The 18872-nt window shown below is 48.1% G+C and overlaps 1 protein-coding gene across 2 annotated transcripts in view; it reads left to right on the top strand.

Moving 5' to 3' along the window:
- Positions 1-572: 572 nt before the first annotated feature.
- The window catches only part of LOC307246097 (corticotropin-releasing factor receptor 1-like), an 80048-nt gene continuing 61748 nt past the window's right edge, over positions 573-18872 (top strand). For both annotated transcript variants that reach the window (XM_080021898.1, XM_080021899.1), the window contains exons 1-4: positions 573-1246; positions 8587-8671; positions 13401-13448; positions 14239-14367. In XM_080021898.1, the coding sequence (XP_079878024.1) occupies positions 1214-1246; positions 8587-8671; positions 13401-13448; positions 14239-14367 (295 nt within the window). In that variant the 5' untranslated portion in view covers positions 573-1213. The remainder of the gene's footprint in view (positions 1247-8586; positions 8672-13400; positions 13449-14238; positions 14368-18872) is intronic.

The raw sequence follows: 18872 nt of genomic DNA, 5'->3' as shown, positions 1-18872 counted from the left end.
ATTATTTCGAACAGTTTGTTTGTTTTTGTTTTGTTGCCGTGCAGCACAATGGGCCTCAAAGCTGTTTGACATTAGAGAAGCTTGGAGCTTGTTGTTCTGGTCTGAATGTGTCTTTGTGCTCAACGTGATGTTCCACTTGTTTGTGAAACCGCAGATTGTGAAATGCACTTTTACTTCTTATTTCCCTGGCCCGTCCCCTGCAGAGGACAACTTTACACTTTGATTTATAAAGTCAATGCGGTTTTCTCAGAGAGCCAAGTGTGTCCAACTCTGCATCTGGCACCGACTCAATCGGCGGTGGGGGGCGCGGCGCGGTGCCGTGTGCGCGGCGCGGCGGGGTGAGCGGTGCGGCACGGTGCGGGGAGCGCGTTTCAGCGTGCGCGGTCCCCTCCGTCTTGGCCGCTTCTTGCCGCACGCACGTACACAGAAACTACCCGCGTGCGTCATTTATTTCGATTTCTACATTTTTTATTATTATTATCGTTTAGTATTAATTTTTTTCCAACTTTCTCACCCTGGTCAGGATCGGGAGGGATTCGCGGATCGGGATCGAACCCGGCCGCTCTCCCGACGTCATCCCCTCACCCGTGACGCGAGAGTCCCAAAGTGTGACGGCGGGGGCGGCGCCGCGCGTGCACGCAGGGTGCTGCGGAGCTCCAGAGGCTCCGGCTGCCGCGGAACGGAACGGGCCCCGAGGTGAGAACGCACCGCCCGGCCCGGGGGAGCCAGGACCCGAGCGGGGGGTGCGATCTGAGGAGCTGGACCCCCGCTGTGGCTGTGGCTGTTATTATGGGAATGCGCGTGTGAGATGTGAGTTTTATTATAGTGTGCGTGCGCGCGCCTCTGCTTCCCAGCCCGGACACACGCACTGACCTGCGAGCGGAGCGACCGCGCGGCACGACCGCGCCACTTGGACGCCGCTTGGCGTCGACGCACTGAAAGCGGATCCGTGCGTGTGACTGGGGCGAGACGCCACCACCACAAAAAACAAAATAAACAAAAAACAGTGATAAGACCCGGTCCGGACGCCGACGCGGACCCGGATTCGTGCTGGATCTGCCTCTGCCTCGGGTCCCGGGATGAGGGACTTGGCACCGGGACCGGGACTGGACTGAGGAGGAAGCTCCAGCGGCGCGCGATGTGACGGAAAAGATTAAAAGACAAAAAAAAAATAAACAAAAAAAAAACAAACCCAAAAAGAGAGGATCTGGAAATGATGGGTCACATGGGCGCGCTCCTCCTGGAGGTGAGTTCAGCCCCCCCCCCAGAGGAACCACAAGTTTGTTTGTTTGTTTGTTTGTTTGTTTGTTTGTTGTTTTTTGAGATGTTGACAAAAGTGACGATCGCGTTCTCATTCACCCGATTAATCGACGTGGATATTTTGTGGCTATCGGCGCTTTCGTGAGTGGACAGGACGCGACGAGCGCTCCGTCGCGACGTGGACGCGGGGCCCGCGACAGACGACGGAGTTCAGGAAACACTTTACGTCACGTTCAGGTCGCGACTGACGATGTCAAGTTCAATGTCGCGATAACGAGATATCGTCCAGCCGTCCAGGCGGAACGCGTGTTGTCCTGTACTATCTGAAATATCTTAAATCTCTCTCTCTCTCTCTCTATATATATATATATAAATATCAAACTGAAATATATTTTAAATGCAAATTAAAGATTCATTACGAAAAGTATAAAGGCGAACCTGAGCTTTTAAAACTGAGCTTTTCTTCTATTGGGAGTAAAAATAATAATAATAATAATGTTATATATATATATATATATATATATATATATAAATTGATGTTACTTTTTTTATTTTATTAATATTGTACGGATGAAACACACTTTATGTCCTGAGAGGTAAAAAATGGGTCGAGGCAGAAAACGCCTTGGTTGCATTTCCAAGGGGGGGGGGGTAGTCTATAGGGACCCAGCTGACATGTTGGTCCTCTCTCTCTCTCCCTCTCTCTTGCTCCCTGTCTCTCTCTCTCTCTCTCTCTCCTCTCTCCATCTCTCTCTCTCTCTGTCTCTCTCTCTCTCTGTCTCTCTCTCTCTCTGTCTCTCTCCCTCTCTGTCTGTCTCTCTCTCTCTCTCTTGCTCTCTTTCTCTCTCTCTCTCTCTCCCTGTCTCTCCCTGTCTCCCTCCCTCGCGCTCTCTCTCCCTCTCGCTCTCTCTCTCTCCCTGTCTCTCGCTGTCTCCCCCCCTGGCTCTCTCTCTCCCGGTCTCTCTCTCTCCCGGTCTCTCTCTCCCCCTGTCTCCCTCTCTCTCTCTCTCTCTCTCTCTCTCTCCCTGTCCCCCCCCCTCACTCTCTCTCTCTCTCCCGGTCTCTCTCTCTGTCTCTCTCTCTCCCTCTCTCTCTCTCTCTCTGTCTCTCTCTCTGTCTCTCTCTCTCTCTCCCAGTCTCTCTCTGTCTCTCTGTCATTCTCGCTCTCTCCCTCCCTCTCTCTCTCTCCCAGTCTCTCTCTGTCTCTCTGTCATTCTCGCTCTCTCCCTCCCTCTCTCTCTCTCCCAGTCTCTCTCTGTCTCTCTGTCATTCTCGCTCTCTCCCTCCCTCTCTCTCTCTCCCAGTCTCTCTCTCTCTCTGTCTCTCTCTCTCCCTCCCTCTCTCTTTCTCTCTGGGTGTAATGCTGATGAGAGACAGGGATTTGTGTCTGTGGAGATTAGAAGCGGTGGCTCAACGCTGCGTGGAGCAGTATTTACTGTATGTGCCTCAACACGCTGGGAAACCCTGCACGCGGGTTCTAATCCTCCCACCGTCCCATTCACATGTTATTAGGCCCTTTGACCCCTGATTCCAGCCACTTACACATGAATATACATATTTAATTCACACATGACGCGTTATTTGGCCTTTTAGACCCTTTATTCCAGTCACTCACACTTGACTGGAAATATTTCATTCAGATTTAACGAGTTGTGAGGCCATGTAATGACCCGTAATTTCACCCATTTACACTTCAATATCGGAATCTGAATTGACGTGTTATTCGGACCTCTCGAACCTTAATTTCAGTCGACTACACTCAGCTATATTTATTTCATTTGTATTTATTAATTTCATTTTTATTCAGGTTTGACATCTTATTTGGACATTTTGATGAATAATCAGAATCAGAATCTGTTTATTCAACAAATGTATTTGTATATACAAGGAATTTGTCATGGTAAAGATTGTTGCATTGGTGTATTGACAGATAGTCAAGAGGTTCAAGAGGTTTATTCATGACATACATATTCATACTTTCATACATATATGCAGTGATATGTCTTTGCAACGCACCTGGAGATTATGCACAATAGTTGCCAAACCGAACATAATAGCTAACCTAATTCCTACCCAGCAACTAACTGAAACTAACTGATTCCTAAAAGGTAATGCAGTTAATGAATAGAATAATATAAATAAAATGAATATAAAATATGAATATGATAATAAAATAAGACTCAAAAAGATAATACAAAGTGGGGCTACAACATAGAAGGGAATAGAGTTATGTACTGTATATGGGATAGGCCATTTGTATATACAGATATGTGCAGTAAAGTGCAGGTGGATACAGTGAGTATGGAGATATACAGTACAGTATACAACAGTACGACACAGCAACACTGAACAGAACAGCAATACAGCGCATCATGCAGTAACCAGAACAGTGATACAGTATGCAGTACAGTATGCAGGAACCCAGAACATTGATACAGTATGCAGTACAGTATGCAGTAACCCAGAACAGTGATACAGTATGCAGTACAGTATGAAGTAACCCAGAAAGGTGATACAGTAACTTGCAGTACAGTATGCAGTAACCCAGTACAGTGATATAGTATGCAGTATAGTATGCAGTAACCCAGTACAGTGATACAGTATGGAGTACAGTATGCAGTAACCCAGTACAGTGATACAGTATGGAGTACAGTATGCAGTAACCCAGAACAGTGATACAGTAACTTGCAGTACAGTATGCTACATACAGTAGTTTAAGGCAGTGGGGCCTGTGTGAGTCTATATATATATATATATATATATATATATATATATATATATATATATATACTGTATTGTGTGTGTGTGTGTGTGTGATAACCGGTAGGCTGTGGTGAGGCGGCTGCTAAGGTTTTATGGGATGGATAAGCTGGATAGTGTTATTTCAAGCACCTCAGGTGAGCCACCACCATGAAGCCACTGTGTGTGTGTGTGTGTGTGTGTGTGTGTGTGTGTGTGTGTGTGTGTGTGTGTGTGTGTGTGTGTGTGTGTGAGTGTGTGTGTGTGTGTGTGATGGAGCTAAGAATAGCGTAGAATTCCCCCGAAAACCTGCCTCACATGGCGCTCTATTCCCAGACCATTGTTGTGACCCAACACCGCCAGGGGTCAAAGGTGAAGTTCTCCTGGAAACGCCGGAGTCCCGAGAGTCCTCGCCACTCTCCTGTCAAGCGGTAAAAATGTCTCAGACTCGTAGAACTGTGATTGTTACTCGGGGACTCGCCCGCGGGGTCGTTGCCGGGATGTTTGATTTTGAATCTTCTCGGCTGGTTTTCGGGGTAAAAGTGTCTGGAAGAGGACAGCCGCGGCACACAGGCGGTCGAGGTCCCGTTAGAATCCGGACGTTTCAGACGTCTTGTCGTGGGGGGTTGATCGATGTCGGAGCACATTTGGAGACTCCGGGGGGGCGGGGCGGGGGGGTCAAAAGAGCGAATCTGTGACTCGGAAAACCCGAAAAGAATCCCTGGGGTCCAAATTAAAGTCTCGGAACTCTCCGTAGTTCACTCTGAATGTGACTGATTTACTCTCTGGCAAATCATTTTGACAGAGTGTAATGACTCTGAGTCAGAATTCCATTCGACTCTTCCTCCTCCGGTTCACGGTTTGGGGAAGCCGCCGCTCGATCACCGAACCGAACCGAACCCAGGGCCGGACCAATGGAACGACCCGTTTCAACCGATTGACTCGTCAAGGACCGAATCTCTTAAAAGGGTCAGAACCCAGTTGGTGCAGCCTCGCAGTTTTGATCTTGCAACACAGGCGCTCGTTTCCATTGTTTATTTAGTGGAATTGGAAACATTTCCGCGGTGGCACGGCGGTTGAAAACCACGGCTCTAATCTGATCGCGGTGTCCATGTCTCCAAGCGCATTAAGGGAATTAGCGTCTCGTTTTACACCCAGCCTGAGCTGTACTTACTGGGGAGCAAGCACCATAGAACCTGGCATGGAACCTGGAACCCTGGAGAAAGACTGGGCACCGGATCAAGGACCCGAGGATTAGGAACTTGGCCACGGTGGCATCATGCAACCAGGGTGCTTGGAAGCAGGGTGCTGGGAAGCAGGGTGCTGGGTAGCAGGGTGCTGGAAGGCAGGGTGCTTAGAAGCAGGGTGCCGGGAAGTAGGGAGCCGGGAAGCAGGGTGCTTGGAAGCAGGGTGCTTGGAAGCAGGGTGCTGGAAAGCAGGGTTGTTGGAAGCGGGGTGCTTGGAAGCGGGGTGCTCGGAAGCAGGGTGCTGGGAAGCAGGGTTCTTGGAAGCAGGGTGCTTGGAAGCAGGGTGCTTGGAAGCAGGGTGCTGGGGAGCAGGGTGCTTGGATGGTGCTTGAAACACAGCACTATAGGGTTCCTTTAGAATAGAACAAAAAAAACCACTCAAGGACACCCTGAACATGTGAAGGTGAAATTCAAGGACCTCGTATGGAAACGAGGTCATGGAAGCAAAGGAATGAAAAAAAAAAAAAAGGTTCAAATATGAGACGCAATATTTTATTAATATAAATATTATAATACTGTGCATCGTTAGGCAGCAGAGGAAAGTACTTAGTTACTATACCTATGTATTTGTACTCACCTAAGTATATTCCGTTTGGGAGGGGTGGAGGAGGAGGAGGATAAGAAGGATGGGGTGGTGGTGGTGGTGGTGGAGGAGGAGGTGGAGATAATTCCCAGTGAAACCCAGATGGCCGCTGTGTCGCCAGCGCTGTGTCCTGGATGTAAATAAACCCAACCTGCCGAGGTTCGGATGGAATATTAAAATGGAGGAAGGAGGGAGGGAGGAGGGATGGAGAAGGAGGGAGGATGAAGAATATAGGGATGGATGGAGGACAAAAAATGGGGGGTGCAGGGATGGAGGGATGGAGAGGCAGGGAAGACGGATGGGGATGGGGAGGGAGGGAGGGAGAAGGAGGGATGATGGGGAGAAGGAAGGATGGTGGAGGGGTGAGGATGGAGGAGGGATAGAGTGATGGAGGGGGGAGGATGAGGGAGGGGGAGAATAGACTATGAAGGATGGAGGATGTACGACGGACGGAGGGGGGGAATGAAGGGAGGACGAACAATGGAGGATAGGGGGTGGAGGTGGTAGGATGGGGAGATGGAGGGGGGTGGAGGACAGAGAATATAGGATGGTGGGAAGGAGGATGGAGGGAGGAGGATGAAAGGTGGAGGGTGGATGGAGGGAGGATAGAGGGATGAGGGAGAAGGATGAGAGACGGAGGGTGGATAGAGGGAGGAGGATGGAAGGAGGATGGAGGAATGCAAGATGGAGGGGGGAGGATGGAGAGATGGAGGGTGGATGGAGGGAGGAGGATGGAGGGATAGAAGGAGGGTAGAGGGATTAGGATGAGAGATGGAGGGTGGATGGAGGGAGGATAGAGGGATGGAGGGGGAGGATGAGAGATGGAGGAAGGAGGATGGAGAGGTAGAGGGGGAGGATGAGAGATGGAGGGTGGATGGAGGGATAGAAGGAGGATGGAGGGGGGAGGATGGAGAGATGGATGGTGGATGGAGGGATAGAAGGAGGGGGGAGGAGGGTGGAGAGATGGAGGGTGGATGGAGGAAGAGGATGGAGGGATAGAAGGAGGATAGAGGGGGGGGATGGAGAGATGGAGGGTGGATGGAGGAAGAGGATGGAAGGAGGATGGAGGATAGAGGGATGGAGGGGGAGGATGAGAGATGGAGGGTGGATGGAGGGAGGAGGATGGAGGGTTAGAAGGAGGATGGAGGGGGAGGATGAGAGGTGGAGGGTGGATGGAAGGATAGAAGGAGGGTGGAGGGATGGAGGGGGGAGGATGGAGAGATGGAGGGTGGACGGAGGGAGAGGGTGGAGGGTGGAGTGTGATCAGCAGGATGTGATTTGAGTGGTTTTCGCGCTGCTCAAAGTGAATCCTGTGAAACGCGCCGTGGGGAACTCCGCCCGTGGCCGGGGCACTGACGCAGTTGGAACCCCAGGTGTTCCCACGTGGAAATAGATGAAGGTGTCTCGTATTTAAAGTGGTAATCCCTAACGTCATTTTTGATGTCGTAAAGGGTTACTCCAGCACTTCATTTAGAACTAAGATCTGCTTTTTATGTTTTTTTATCGAGGAACTCGGCTTTTGAGACGCTGGGAGGTGTATTTCCCTCATCTCGCAGGAGCTAGGCTAGTTGATCCCATCTGCGGTCATGCATTGAGCTAACACAGTTAGCATGAGACGCTGGAATGTATATGTACCTAATTCAGCATGTGATGTAAGTCCACCCAGCAGCACAGTCAACACGCTAAATCAACATGGGATACTATCTCTGATGGAGCAAGAAGTGTTTTTTTTGTCAGTGGGTATGTTCTGAGGAGAGTTCAAGGTCCAGGTAGATTTCAGGAGAAGGTTCATCTGAAGTTTGGGCTCAAGTGAGAAAATGTCAATGAGAGTCTTTAAGGCTCAACTTCATTAAACGTCTCTTCTGCATAAAGTGTCATAATTATGATAACAATCACAATAATAATAATAATAATAATAATAACAACAACAACAACAACAAAAATCATAATAATAACAATAATAATAACAACAACAACAATAATAATAATAACAATAATAACAACAACAACAATAATAATAGTAATAATAATAACAAAAATAATAATAATAACAATAACAACAATAATAATAATAATAATAACAATAATAATACACAGGATCCAGTTTAGTCATGTCGTACGTGTTACAGGTTTCCGAGGTTCTATAAAACACATCGTATTGCACTTGCGTCACTGGATGTTCCTCTTGTGTCGTTCAGTTGAAATGTCCCGAAACAACAAATCATTTTGTCGTATCTAATAATTGCGATCGTTCCTGCAGCAGGCGGCGCCGACACAAAGGAAGGGGCGTGTCCCCCAGAGGTTCTTACAGCTTCCTGTCGGACCCCTCATAACACTAAGCATGCATCATACAGAAGCAGCAAATTACAACCAATGGGGAAAACCAGTACTACTGTGTGTGTGTGTGTGTGTGTGTGTGTGTGTGTGTGTGTGTGTCTTTTTCTTCTTCCTCTTCTTCTTCTTCTTCTTCTCTTCCTCTAATCCTCCATGAAAGGAAGGTGGAGGTGTCTCCACTCCCTGGAGGTTGGTATCAGACATCGAACACATTCTTGAATATCTCTGACTTCACGTCGTGTTTGTCGCCGGGCGAGACGCTGCAAAGAGTAAAAAAAAAAAAAAAGATGAGCCGGAGCCGGAGCCTTTATTTGTATTTGTGTCGCTCATAAACATCAAGTGTTTTGCCGCGCGATGCTGGATTAACGGCCGGGTTGCGTTGCCACGGCAACCTGCCCCTCCCTCTGCCCCGTTCCCTCGTAGGTGTCGACGCTGACTCTGCTGCTGCCGCGCTGCTCTGCCAACGCCACCTGCGAGGCGTCGGCCATGACGCCCGGCAACCTGTCACGTGAGTCCGGCGCCAGCACCGACGCTGACATGGGGGGCGGTGCCTGCCTCTCAACGCGGGGTCCGGGGCCCTGTCCTCGGCGGGGGTCCTCTTGCATCCAATGCGTCCTAATGAAGGGGTTCTCAACGGGCGGTCCGGGGGGCCCTTCAAGAGGCTCCATTTCAGCCCTCAGCTGAAATTATAACAAATCTAAACTCCAGCGCAATTTAATGTCATTTAAAGGCCTCCCCGATGGGATGGCAGGGATGGGCCCCGGGGCCTAATGGGGATCAAATTGAGGATCCTTGATGTGGAGACACGTCGAGGATCCCTCTCGCTCTGACGGACGAAAAGAAAATCTGAAAAAGGAAAGACAGTCGTATCGTCCATGAGTGTCACTGTTTAAAAGGTGGAGTTGATGTGGGAGCTAACGTTTGAGCATGTGTTTATCTGGGGAACGCTCAGTTCCTCGTTTGTCAGACCATCGCACACGCGCGTCGTGTTTGATATTCACAATTTAGTGCAGATTCATCCTCAAACGGGTTTTTCAAAGACCAACCGTTCAAAGTGCAGCTGCTGCCGTCGTTTATGTTCATTGATCAAACTTTTTCGATATTTTAGCCACGCATTGGATCCCTTGCGTCATGGCACACCCCTTGGCGGACAACCTCCTGGTCACGTCGGGGTAGGGGTTCGTGATTCGGTCAGGGCCGTCATTTTCCAAAATTCCGGTCAAACACAGTATTATCTGTGTTCATAGAGCTTTCAAACAATTAAAAACAAGAGTGACATCTACAAGGCATGTCCATTTACAATATTTCTTCTTGAAAAGGAGGCTACTTCTGCTTATACAGTATATTACAAATTAAAGTCCCGTCAGTGGACTTAGGTGCATCACGCTATTTTAAGAGTAAATAAATATTACGCTCGCCTATGTTCTTTGGGGAAACACGTAAACGCAAAGAATTTCTCACAGTGGTTTGGTTTAGTTTTAGTTGAGTTAACAGGGGGTGCTTCTCTATTATACTGTAAATGACCTTAAGTTATTTACCTTTCAATTCTAGTAAGGTAATTTAACAAGGGTTTCCTCTTTGAACAGCAAGAAGCAACCTGTGCAGCTGCTTTAATCAACATTTCCCTTCAATGCAATTTAGATCAAATCCAAAACTAAATAAATACGGCAAATCTGCCTGAATCGAAATGAATAATAAAAGTTTGTGGTGTTCTCTGTCTCGTCCACATATTTTTACTCAATGAATATTTGGATCGGAACTTAAAAATCCCAAAAAGCACCAAATTATAGATGTATGTGTCCCTGTGGTCCACGGCGCGTCCTCTTTCTGCTGCTCCTGTGAGCGGCTCCTTGTGTCATGGTGTGTTTACGAGCGCAGCCTGCCCACCAAGGAGGGGGCGGGGCTTCTTACTATATCGACAGATGTGATTGGCTAGAGGTGAAAGGTCAGCTTTACATCGTCCGAACGGATCGGCTTTCCGTTGCCACCCGCCCAACGCTGCTATAAATAAACAGATCTGCGGAGGACTTCATCGAAATGATCGAGTCTATTTTTTTTCGACATTGAGGAATAAAATATCACAGTAATTATGGCTAGCACTAAATCAAATTGTGCTTAGAGGGAATTATTTTCACCGGACGTTATGACCGAGGAGGTTTAAATAGGTCCGACTTCTTTAGGCTTTCTGGTCAAAAACTGGCATCTACCGGAAAACGGAAACCCAGGATTAGGAGTTAGGGGTTAGGCATTAGGGGTTAAGGTTAGGGTAAGATTTATGGTGAGGGTAAGGGTTAGGGGTAAGGGGTTAGGGTAAGGGGTTAAGGTTAGGGTTAGATTTAGGGTGAGGGTTAGGGTTAGGGGTTAGGAGTTAAGGTTAGGGTAACTGAGGTGAGAGTGTTTATGCTAATTTGCAATAATGTTACTCGGATTTGGGTGTTTATACTGGCTTTAATATCGCTATGGATGAGGGTGTTTATACAAATTTATGTTAATGCTACTAGGATTAGGGTGTTTTTACTTGGCTTTAATATCGCTATGGATGAGGGTGTTTATACTAATTTCTGTTAATACTTCTGGAGTCAAGGTATTAATACTAACCTACGTAATGGTACGGTCACGCCGCCGGTGTACATGTGCTGCAAAGCGACAGGCTGCAATGCATTTCAAACCGAGCTCGGCTTCGTCCAGCTGCAGGGGCGGAGCTTCAGGGGGTGGAGTTGCAGGGGGCGGAGCTTCAACATGAACAAGGAAACAAGGAAAGTTGAGCTGAATTCAACTTTCTGCAAATGAGCAGCGCAGAGCGCAGGGCGACGGCCAATAGGAGGGAAGAGACGTTCTCAATGGCGCTGGTCTTTGGAAAATAGACGCCTGGACCACTGCGTATTGTTCATGATGAGGCAATTTTTTCAAATGAATAATGTCCGTTAAACTATCAATAAAATAAGGAACTCGTCATTTTGTTTCTCCAATAAGGACAATTCTTTGTTTTAAAGGACGGAGGGCGAGACTAGTTACTTATTTTTTCGAGAGGTAATTTAATTTGCTCAGTAAACGTCTCCACCATTCAGAAAAAAAGTACAGCCCCATCTTTCTGTATATTGCGTATTTAATATGGAACTGGAGAGACGTTTGAAATGTTTGCCACGCCTTCAACAGTCAGCGGGTTTTGAGCGGAGACGCCCACAAACGCCAGGTGCACAGAAGCCCCCGTGGCCGGCGGTGTGACCACAGCGTGGGGGCATCAGGGGGTGGGTGCTCATACTAATCTACGTTAATGTCGCTAGGATTAGGGTGCTGATACTGGCTTTAATGTCGCGTGGGCTTTGGGTGTTTATGCAAATGAACACTAATGCAGCTGTCGTTTGGCGCATTAAACCTAACGTGCAGCGACCCTGGACCCGTGCGTCTCGGCGCCGACCCCGGCGGCTCAGTTCGCTTCGCGCTCTGTGACATCACACCTCGACCCGGGCGCCGGCGACGGGAGTCTTGGGCTCGTTGGTAAAGTGAAGCGGAGGACAATGTAGAGAGGGACGCCGAAAAATTGGGATCACACATACACAGGACATATATTTCTTCGAAGTTTGAGGTATTTCTCACATCTTTTCGCTCTGTTTGCCCCGCACAGGTCATCTTATTTCGCAGCTTTTAAAATGATGATCATGTTATGAAATATGAACCGCGGACCGTATCAGTTTAATATCACAATGTGAATTCTGTCCACCAGCTCTGAATGAACCCGTAAGCACACATGCACACACACACACACACACACACACACACACACACACACACACACACATACACACACACACACACACATACACACACACACACACAGTATATTCGGCAGAAAGGTTCAGTTCCTCTTCTTACTATTTTTAGAGCCCCTACATCCCATCCCTCATCCCCTCTTTCATTTTGGAGAAATCTGTCCATGTTCATTTTCCCCCTGCAGCATCCTCATCTGTAATCCTTTGATAAAATTATTTCAAAGACACACACACACACACACACACACACACACACACACTCACACACACACACACACACACACACACACACACACACACACACACACACACACTCACACACACACACACACACACACACACACACACACACACACACACACACACTCACACACACACACCCTTCCTTCATTCATGGATTCTGTGTTATCCATGTGACTGAATCGTCTTTGAAATGTCTTTTTTTCCCCCTTATTACTTCTCAATTCAGGACAAACGCGTTTTCATTTATTTGTCCTCCAACACCTTCCACATCTCCACCTCCTCCTCCTCCTCCTCCTCCTCCTCCTCCACCACCGAACACCAAACACGTGTTATTCTCTGGTTCAACCTGTTCTCTTCTATTGTGCCGCCGCCGTCACCACCGCCACTGTCACCGCCGCCGCCGCCGCTCCAATTTACTGCTGCGACCTCACATCACACGTACTGTAAAAGACAGTATGTGCACCGCCCCCGCCCCCGCCCTCCAGAAACACCCGAAATATGCACACCCACAAACATGTGTGCACACGCACAGGAATTACATATATATATATATATATATATATATATATATATATATATAGTGGTTTTTGTTGTTTTCCCCCTGAGGAAAAGAGCTTCTGAGGCAAATCGCCAAATCAATGCTTAAAGCAGCAAAACAACAAAACAACACTGTGAGCACAGTCACACCTGAGGGAAGGGAAGGAGGGAAGGAGGAAGGAGGGAAGAAAGGAGGGAAGCAGGGAGGAAAAAGAGGGTAAAGAGGAGGGGGAAAAAGGTTGCAAGGTGTTGTGGGAACAGCTGTTCCAGTTTGTCTCCGTGCAGCTCGTCCGCACTAAAGAAAAACGGGAGCAAACGGAGGAAGGAAAACAGCACAAATCCTGCCTCAAGGTACCCCCCTCCTCCACCCCTCCTCCACCACCCCCTCCTCCACCCCTCCTCCACCCACCCTCCCCCCACTTCTTCATCTTAATCTTCTTGAGTCATTCCAGTAATAACGACAGGGCCCCCGAGGCTCCGTCTGAATTCATATTCCCCCACTTAGCGTCCTGTTATTGCTCGGGGAAAAGTCTGTCACCAGTGTTTACCGTTTGCCCTTTACCACGCACCCTCCGCCGCTAACCCCCCCCATACACACACACACACACACACACATACACACACACATACACATACACACACACACAGGTATTGTTGTTATTGATCCTCCTCTTCCTCTCTCCTCAGTTCACTCCTCGGCGACATGGAACCAAACCTCCTCCTCCAATGTCTCAGGTGAGTGGAGCCGAAGGGCGTCGTTCCCCCGCTCGCCACGAGAGCGCGTCGCTCTCCCGCTCGCCATTTAAAGTTTCGTTCTCCCGCTCGCCACTAGCGGGCGTCGTTCTCCCGCTCGCCGCTAGAGGGCGTCGCTCTCCCGCTCGCCATTTGAAGGGGTCGTTCTCCCGCTCGCCGCTAGAGGGCGTCGCTCTCCTGCTCGCCCCTGGAGGGCGTTGTTCTCCCGCTCCCCACTAGAGGCCGTCGTTCTCCCGCTCGCCATTTGAAGACGTCGTATTCCCGCTCGCCACTAGAGGGCGGGAGTATGGATTTGACATGTACGACATGTATTACTTACATACTTTACGACTATAATTATCAAGACTTTGAGCGATCAAAAAACAAAACGCTGTCCTCCTTTTATGAACCGACAGGAAGCGCCGCCATTTTTGTCCGTCCCCCTCCTCTCCTCATCTTCTCGTTCGTCGTACTTGGGTTACGATCCACCAGGGGGCCATGTCAGCCGCGTTCCGCTATTTTGGAAACGCGACATGGATGGGATGCTTGGGTACGAGGCGTGGGATGGTGACGGCGGGAATGGGAGGTGTCAGCGGCGCCTCCGAGTCGAGGAGGAACTGAACAAAACAGAGTGGGAGGCGTCAACTCCACGGGATCACAGAGGCATCATGGGAATTTCCGATGAGGCAAAGTGGTTGTGAGGAATGTGGAGAATGTCTGGACGCAGCTGATGGTCATGTACGTCCCTCCCCCGTCCCTCCCCCGTCCCTCCCCCGTCCCTCCCCCTGTCCAGAACACTCGGAGCTGTTCTGCGACACCTCGGTGGACGGCATCGGGACCTGCTGGCCTCGCAGCTCCGCCGGGCACCTGGTGTCACGACCCTGCCCCGAGATGTTCTACGGTGTCCGCTACAACACCACCAGTAAGTGGTGCTACCGGCCGCACCCTCTGCCCAACATGCCACACACGACACGGCCGCAACCACCTACCATACACCTCCACCCACCACGCCTCCGCCAACACCGCTTCAAACACACATCACTCCTCCGCCTATGCCAGTCCACTGTGTCTCCTTTTGGGGTTTGGTTGATCGGTCGCTTGATTGGTCGGGTGATTGGCTGATGAGCTGGTTGTGTGATCGGCTGCTGGGTCGCTTGGTTGGTTGAATGTTCGGTTTTCGGGTTGGTTGTTGGGTTGTTTGTATAGTTGGATGACAATAGTGTGTATAAATACCCTCTCCATCCTCCCGTGTCTTCCCTCCGGCGCAGATCTAGTGTTTATGTAACTGCGTACACATAAATTAGCATGAACATCAGAAATAAAGGGAGACCTGCGGCGTGTAGCGAGTGTGCAAACACCAGGAGGAAGGAAGGAAACGTAGTTTGAGTGCATAATGCATGATGTGCTGCCGGGGGAAAGAGTGAACTAGAAGATAGAAAATGTACGATAAACCTAGAAAATTAACAAGAAAGAATAAGGAAAACATACTGCAGGCAGCAAGACCAAGGTCCAGTTGAGTCGTGTAAGGTATGTTTTACAGGCTCCCAGTTTGTGTAAAGCCGGGAACAGACGACACAAAATTCAGTCCCGTTTTGACCCGATTTTGTGGTGGCCACAACTTTCCAGCGTCGGGCCCGAATACTAACATTAGGGAAGGACCAACGGACGTGTTCATCCTGTGTAGTGTGAACTTTAATTCACCTCACCTAATGTTGCCGCTGCACGGCAGCAGACGACCGAATGTTGTAATAATCCATCCGATGAGTCATTTAGCCAAGCGCCGCGTTCCGCCATCGTTGTTTACGCTTGCTCCCCCGTGTGCGCAGGTAACGTAAAGCACCGTGTCGTAAAATATTGGCGTGAGGCAGTTCTGGCGGAAGGTGGCGCTTGGCAAAATCACTCATTCGATGATTACAACATTACATTATAACATTATAAAAATTTTACATTTTGCCGTCTGCTACCGCACAGCAGCTACATAAGGTGAGGGCGAATTAAAGTTTACGCCTTCAATTTTGAAACATCTATCCAAACCGCGAGCACGGTATTACAGGGAAAGGCTTAGAGTTCAGAACTGTGGTTGCTTGATATACCTTCAAATAGTAGTGGTATACCTTCAAATAGTACACAATTGTATCCCTAATTAGGATAGTTTCTGGATGACGCAGTGCGGACACGCAGGAAAAGGACGCTTCCTCCAAAGGTTCTTAGAACTTCCTGCGGTGCCAAGACGCCTTCTGTGACCGATCGTAGTTTTCGGGGTTTTGTAAAACGCAGAACGAGTTACAGTTTTCCGAGTTTCCTTCAAACGCAGCATCGGCTCAAGTTGTCTGTCTACGCGTCGCAAGTGGCTGGAGGTGACTGAGTCCCAGAGACGAAGCTTGGGCTTATATAACTTGGGACGATGATGTCACAAAGCGGCCGCTCCTGAAACTAATCAAATAGCCTCAACGTTCTTCTACTAGTTATGCAAAAAGTTCTGCTCCAAATGTACATCGATATTGATCAAACTCTAACAAGTCGTCTGAAACGTCCCCGGTTCTAACGAGACCTCGACCATGTCCGTGCGTACTGCGGTTGCCGTGTTCCAGATATTTTCAGCCCGAAAAAACGGCAAGAAGATTTAAAGGTGACCTATCATGCAAAACTCACTTTTTCAGTGCTTGTGCACGTACATTATGTTCTTTGGTGGAACTGCTAAGACACAAACTGAGAAAATAACAACAACTCAGTCAGTTTGTTGTGAGCTGTCTGTTTCATAAAACATGTCCTAAAACGTGTCTCAGTCCTACGTAGCATTGAGACACATTCTAATTAAACCCTCTATCTGAGTAACTCCACCCACGGCTGGAGCGTGAGCGGGCCCGCTAGCGTCGAAGCTAAGAGCTAATCATGTGGATTGCTCTGTTGTTGGCTGCAGGGACCAGCACAAATCTTTTAAAAGAAGGAGGAATTAATACCAACTGTCTCAGACAAAACTGTGGAAATGGAAAAGTATTTAAATAAGAATTCTGTGGTGTGTTCCTGTATGTGGTGTGTGTGTGTGTGTGTGTGTGTGTGTGTGTGTGTGTGTGTGTGTGTGTGTGTGTGTGTGTGTGTGTGTGTGTGTGTGTGTGTCTACGTGAGGTTACCTTCGCCGCAGTGCACGAGCAGCTTCGCCTTTCTCCAAAACAAACCGGAAATGTATTTATTTGATTTCATTTTCTGATGTTTCCGTAATAGAACGGAACAAAAACAAGCCCCGAGCCTTGCCCCGTCCCGCGCTGCTCCAACCTCCACCCTGCTCTGGGTACCACGGTGAAAGTGGGACCCAACTTTTAAACACGGCCTCGTAGTTCTAATACGAGTGGAGCATGAGAAAGATTCATCAGAGCTGATAAGGTGACGTCAGCCAGAGTTACCGAGTAAACACAACGAGACCCGGACGCCGCGCTCAAACCCCATTGGCTCACAGGACGAGGGGCCTCAGGAGGGTGGCTCCTCCCACTGAAACAGCCCCCTTCTCAGACAGGATGGATTTGGCACATGTTAGGGTTGCTCATATGTATAAGCTGAGCGGTATATTCAGCACACACTTTAAAAAGCTGTTTGAAGGACTCGGCAACCTGTACTAACCTGGTGAAAAGGAACACAAGAGGTTCCCTTTTCAAAAAAATACCAGCACTAACAATAGGGCTGGACCCATAATTTACTGTACAATAAACAACAAACCGGAAAAATCAACACGAAACAAGACACTTGTGGTAATAAACATGGAGGGAGACGGGGTCATGTGACCAGCATAGAACGAGCATCACACAAGGAATGGAAACACATTTAGACTTTTAAGGGGAAGTTAACTAGTTTCCTGGTTCTCTGGTTTGTGTTTTCTATTTCTTGTTTTCAAATTCTACTTTTCTACTTTTCCAGTGTTCCAGTGTTCTAGTTTTCTAGTGTTCTAGTTTTCTAGTTTCTTAGTGTTCCAGTGTTCTAGTTTTCTAGTGTTCTAGTTTTCTAGTTTCTTAGTGTTCCAGTGTTCCAGTGTTCTAGTTTCTTAGTGTTCTAGGTGTCCATTTCTAGTTTTCTGTGGTTTTTTTCATTTCTAGTTTCCTAGTTTTCCAGTGTTCTTGTGTTCTAGTTTTCTAGTTTTCTAGTTTTTCTCATGTTCTATTTTTCTAGTGTTCTCATGTTCTAGTTTTCTTGTCTTCTAGTTGTCAATTTCTTGTGTTCTAGTGTACTAGTTTCCTAGTTTTTTTCTAGTTTTCTGGTTTTACAGTTTTCTACTTGTCCGTTTCCATTTCTAACTTTCTGTTTTCTAGTTTCCTAGTTCTCTGCTATTCTACTTTTCTCGTTTTGCATTCCACTGTACATGGATGGATCTCTAAGAGCTTTTACAAGCTGCCTTTAGCAGGTGGAGCGACCCTGGGGATCCACCGTCACCAGCCTCCATCCATCCTCCGTCCATCCTCCATCCATCCTCCATCATATCAATAATTAAAAAACGCTCAGAGTCGCTCTGGGTCATAAAAAATGCATTTGGTATTAGCATGATCTGGGACATGATGCCTTCATGGTCTGACCTGCGGGTTCTTCTGTCATGTACATGCACATGCGTGTTTTATTTCAGGCATGTTGAGTTCCTAGGTTTCTGAGCTACTGTCTAACACCTGTCTAACACTAGAAATAAGCCTAGAAAGCCAACAAGAAAATATGGTGGTCATATACAATAAACCTAAAGATTTGCATAAACACACAAATATACACACACACACACACACACACACACACACACACACACACAGTTTTATATATATATATATACAAAACTTCCCCCCAGAGAATACAAAAACAACCAATTCACAGCACATTCCTGTTGTGAATGAACGTCACATCAATCTGAACGCTCCTCCTCACTCCCCTCGAAACTCGCATGGACGCCGCCGCCTCCTCCAGGACGCCGCACGGACCCGAGCGTCCGCAGGTTTGACGGCAGACTGACATTGACAGGTGGAATGTCACGGGAGTCCCGGGACCGGTCCGGAACGCCGAGCGGCCCCGGAGGTCGCTCAAGGTCCTTCAGCTTGGACTTGACTCGGGTGTGGCGATAGCTCAGGAAAAGTGAGGTGAAACGGAGTCAAAGCAGCTCGTCGAGGACTGGATCCTGCCCTCAGGGGGTAAAGAGAGCGTTATCTCATCTTTTCCTCTTAGGTGGAAGAAGATTTTTTTTTGTCTTCTTTGAAAGCGAAATAATTTGTCAGGACCATTGAACCTCATTTATCCGTTGGGTTCACCAAAAACCTCAGTGAATATACATGAAAACTGGGGATTTAAGGCGTATGGGTGGTTTATTTAATCTCCACCTTAAACAAACGTGAATTTCTGACGTAATATGATGAATAAACCTCAATCTGAACCTGAAATATATTCAACTTCCAGAAATAGAGATCT

The sequence above is a fragment of the Zeus faber genome (assembly GCF_960531495.2).
Source record: "Zeus faber genome assembly, chromosome: 20".
Taxonomy (NCBI): Eukaryota; Metazoa; Chordata; class Actinopteri; order Zeiformes; family Zeidae; genus Zeus; species Zeus faber.
This window is presented reverse-complemented; position numbering and strand designations above follow the sequence as displayed.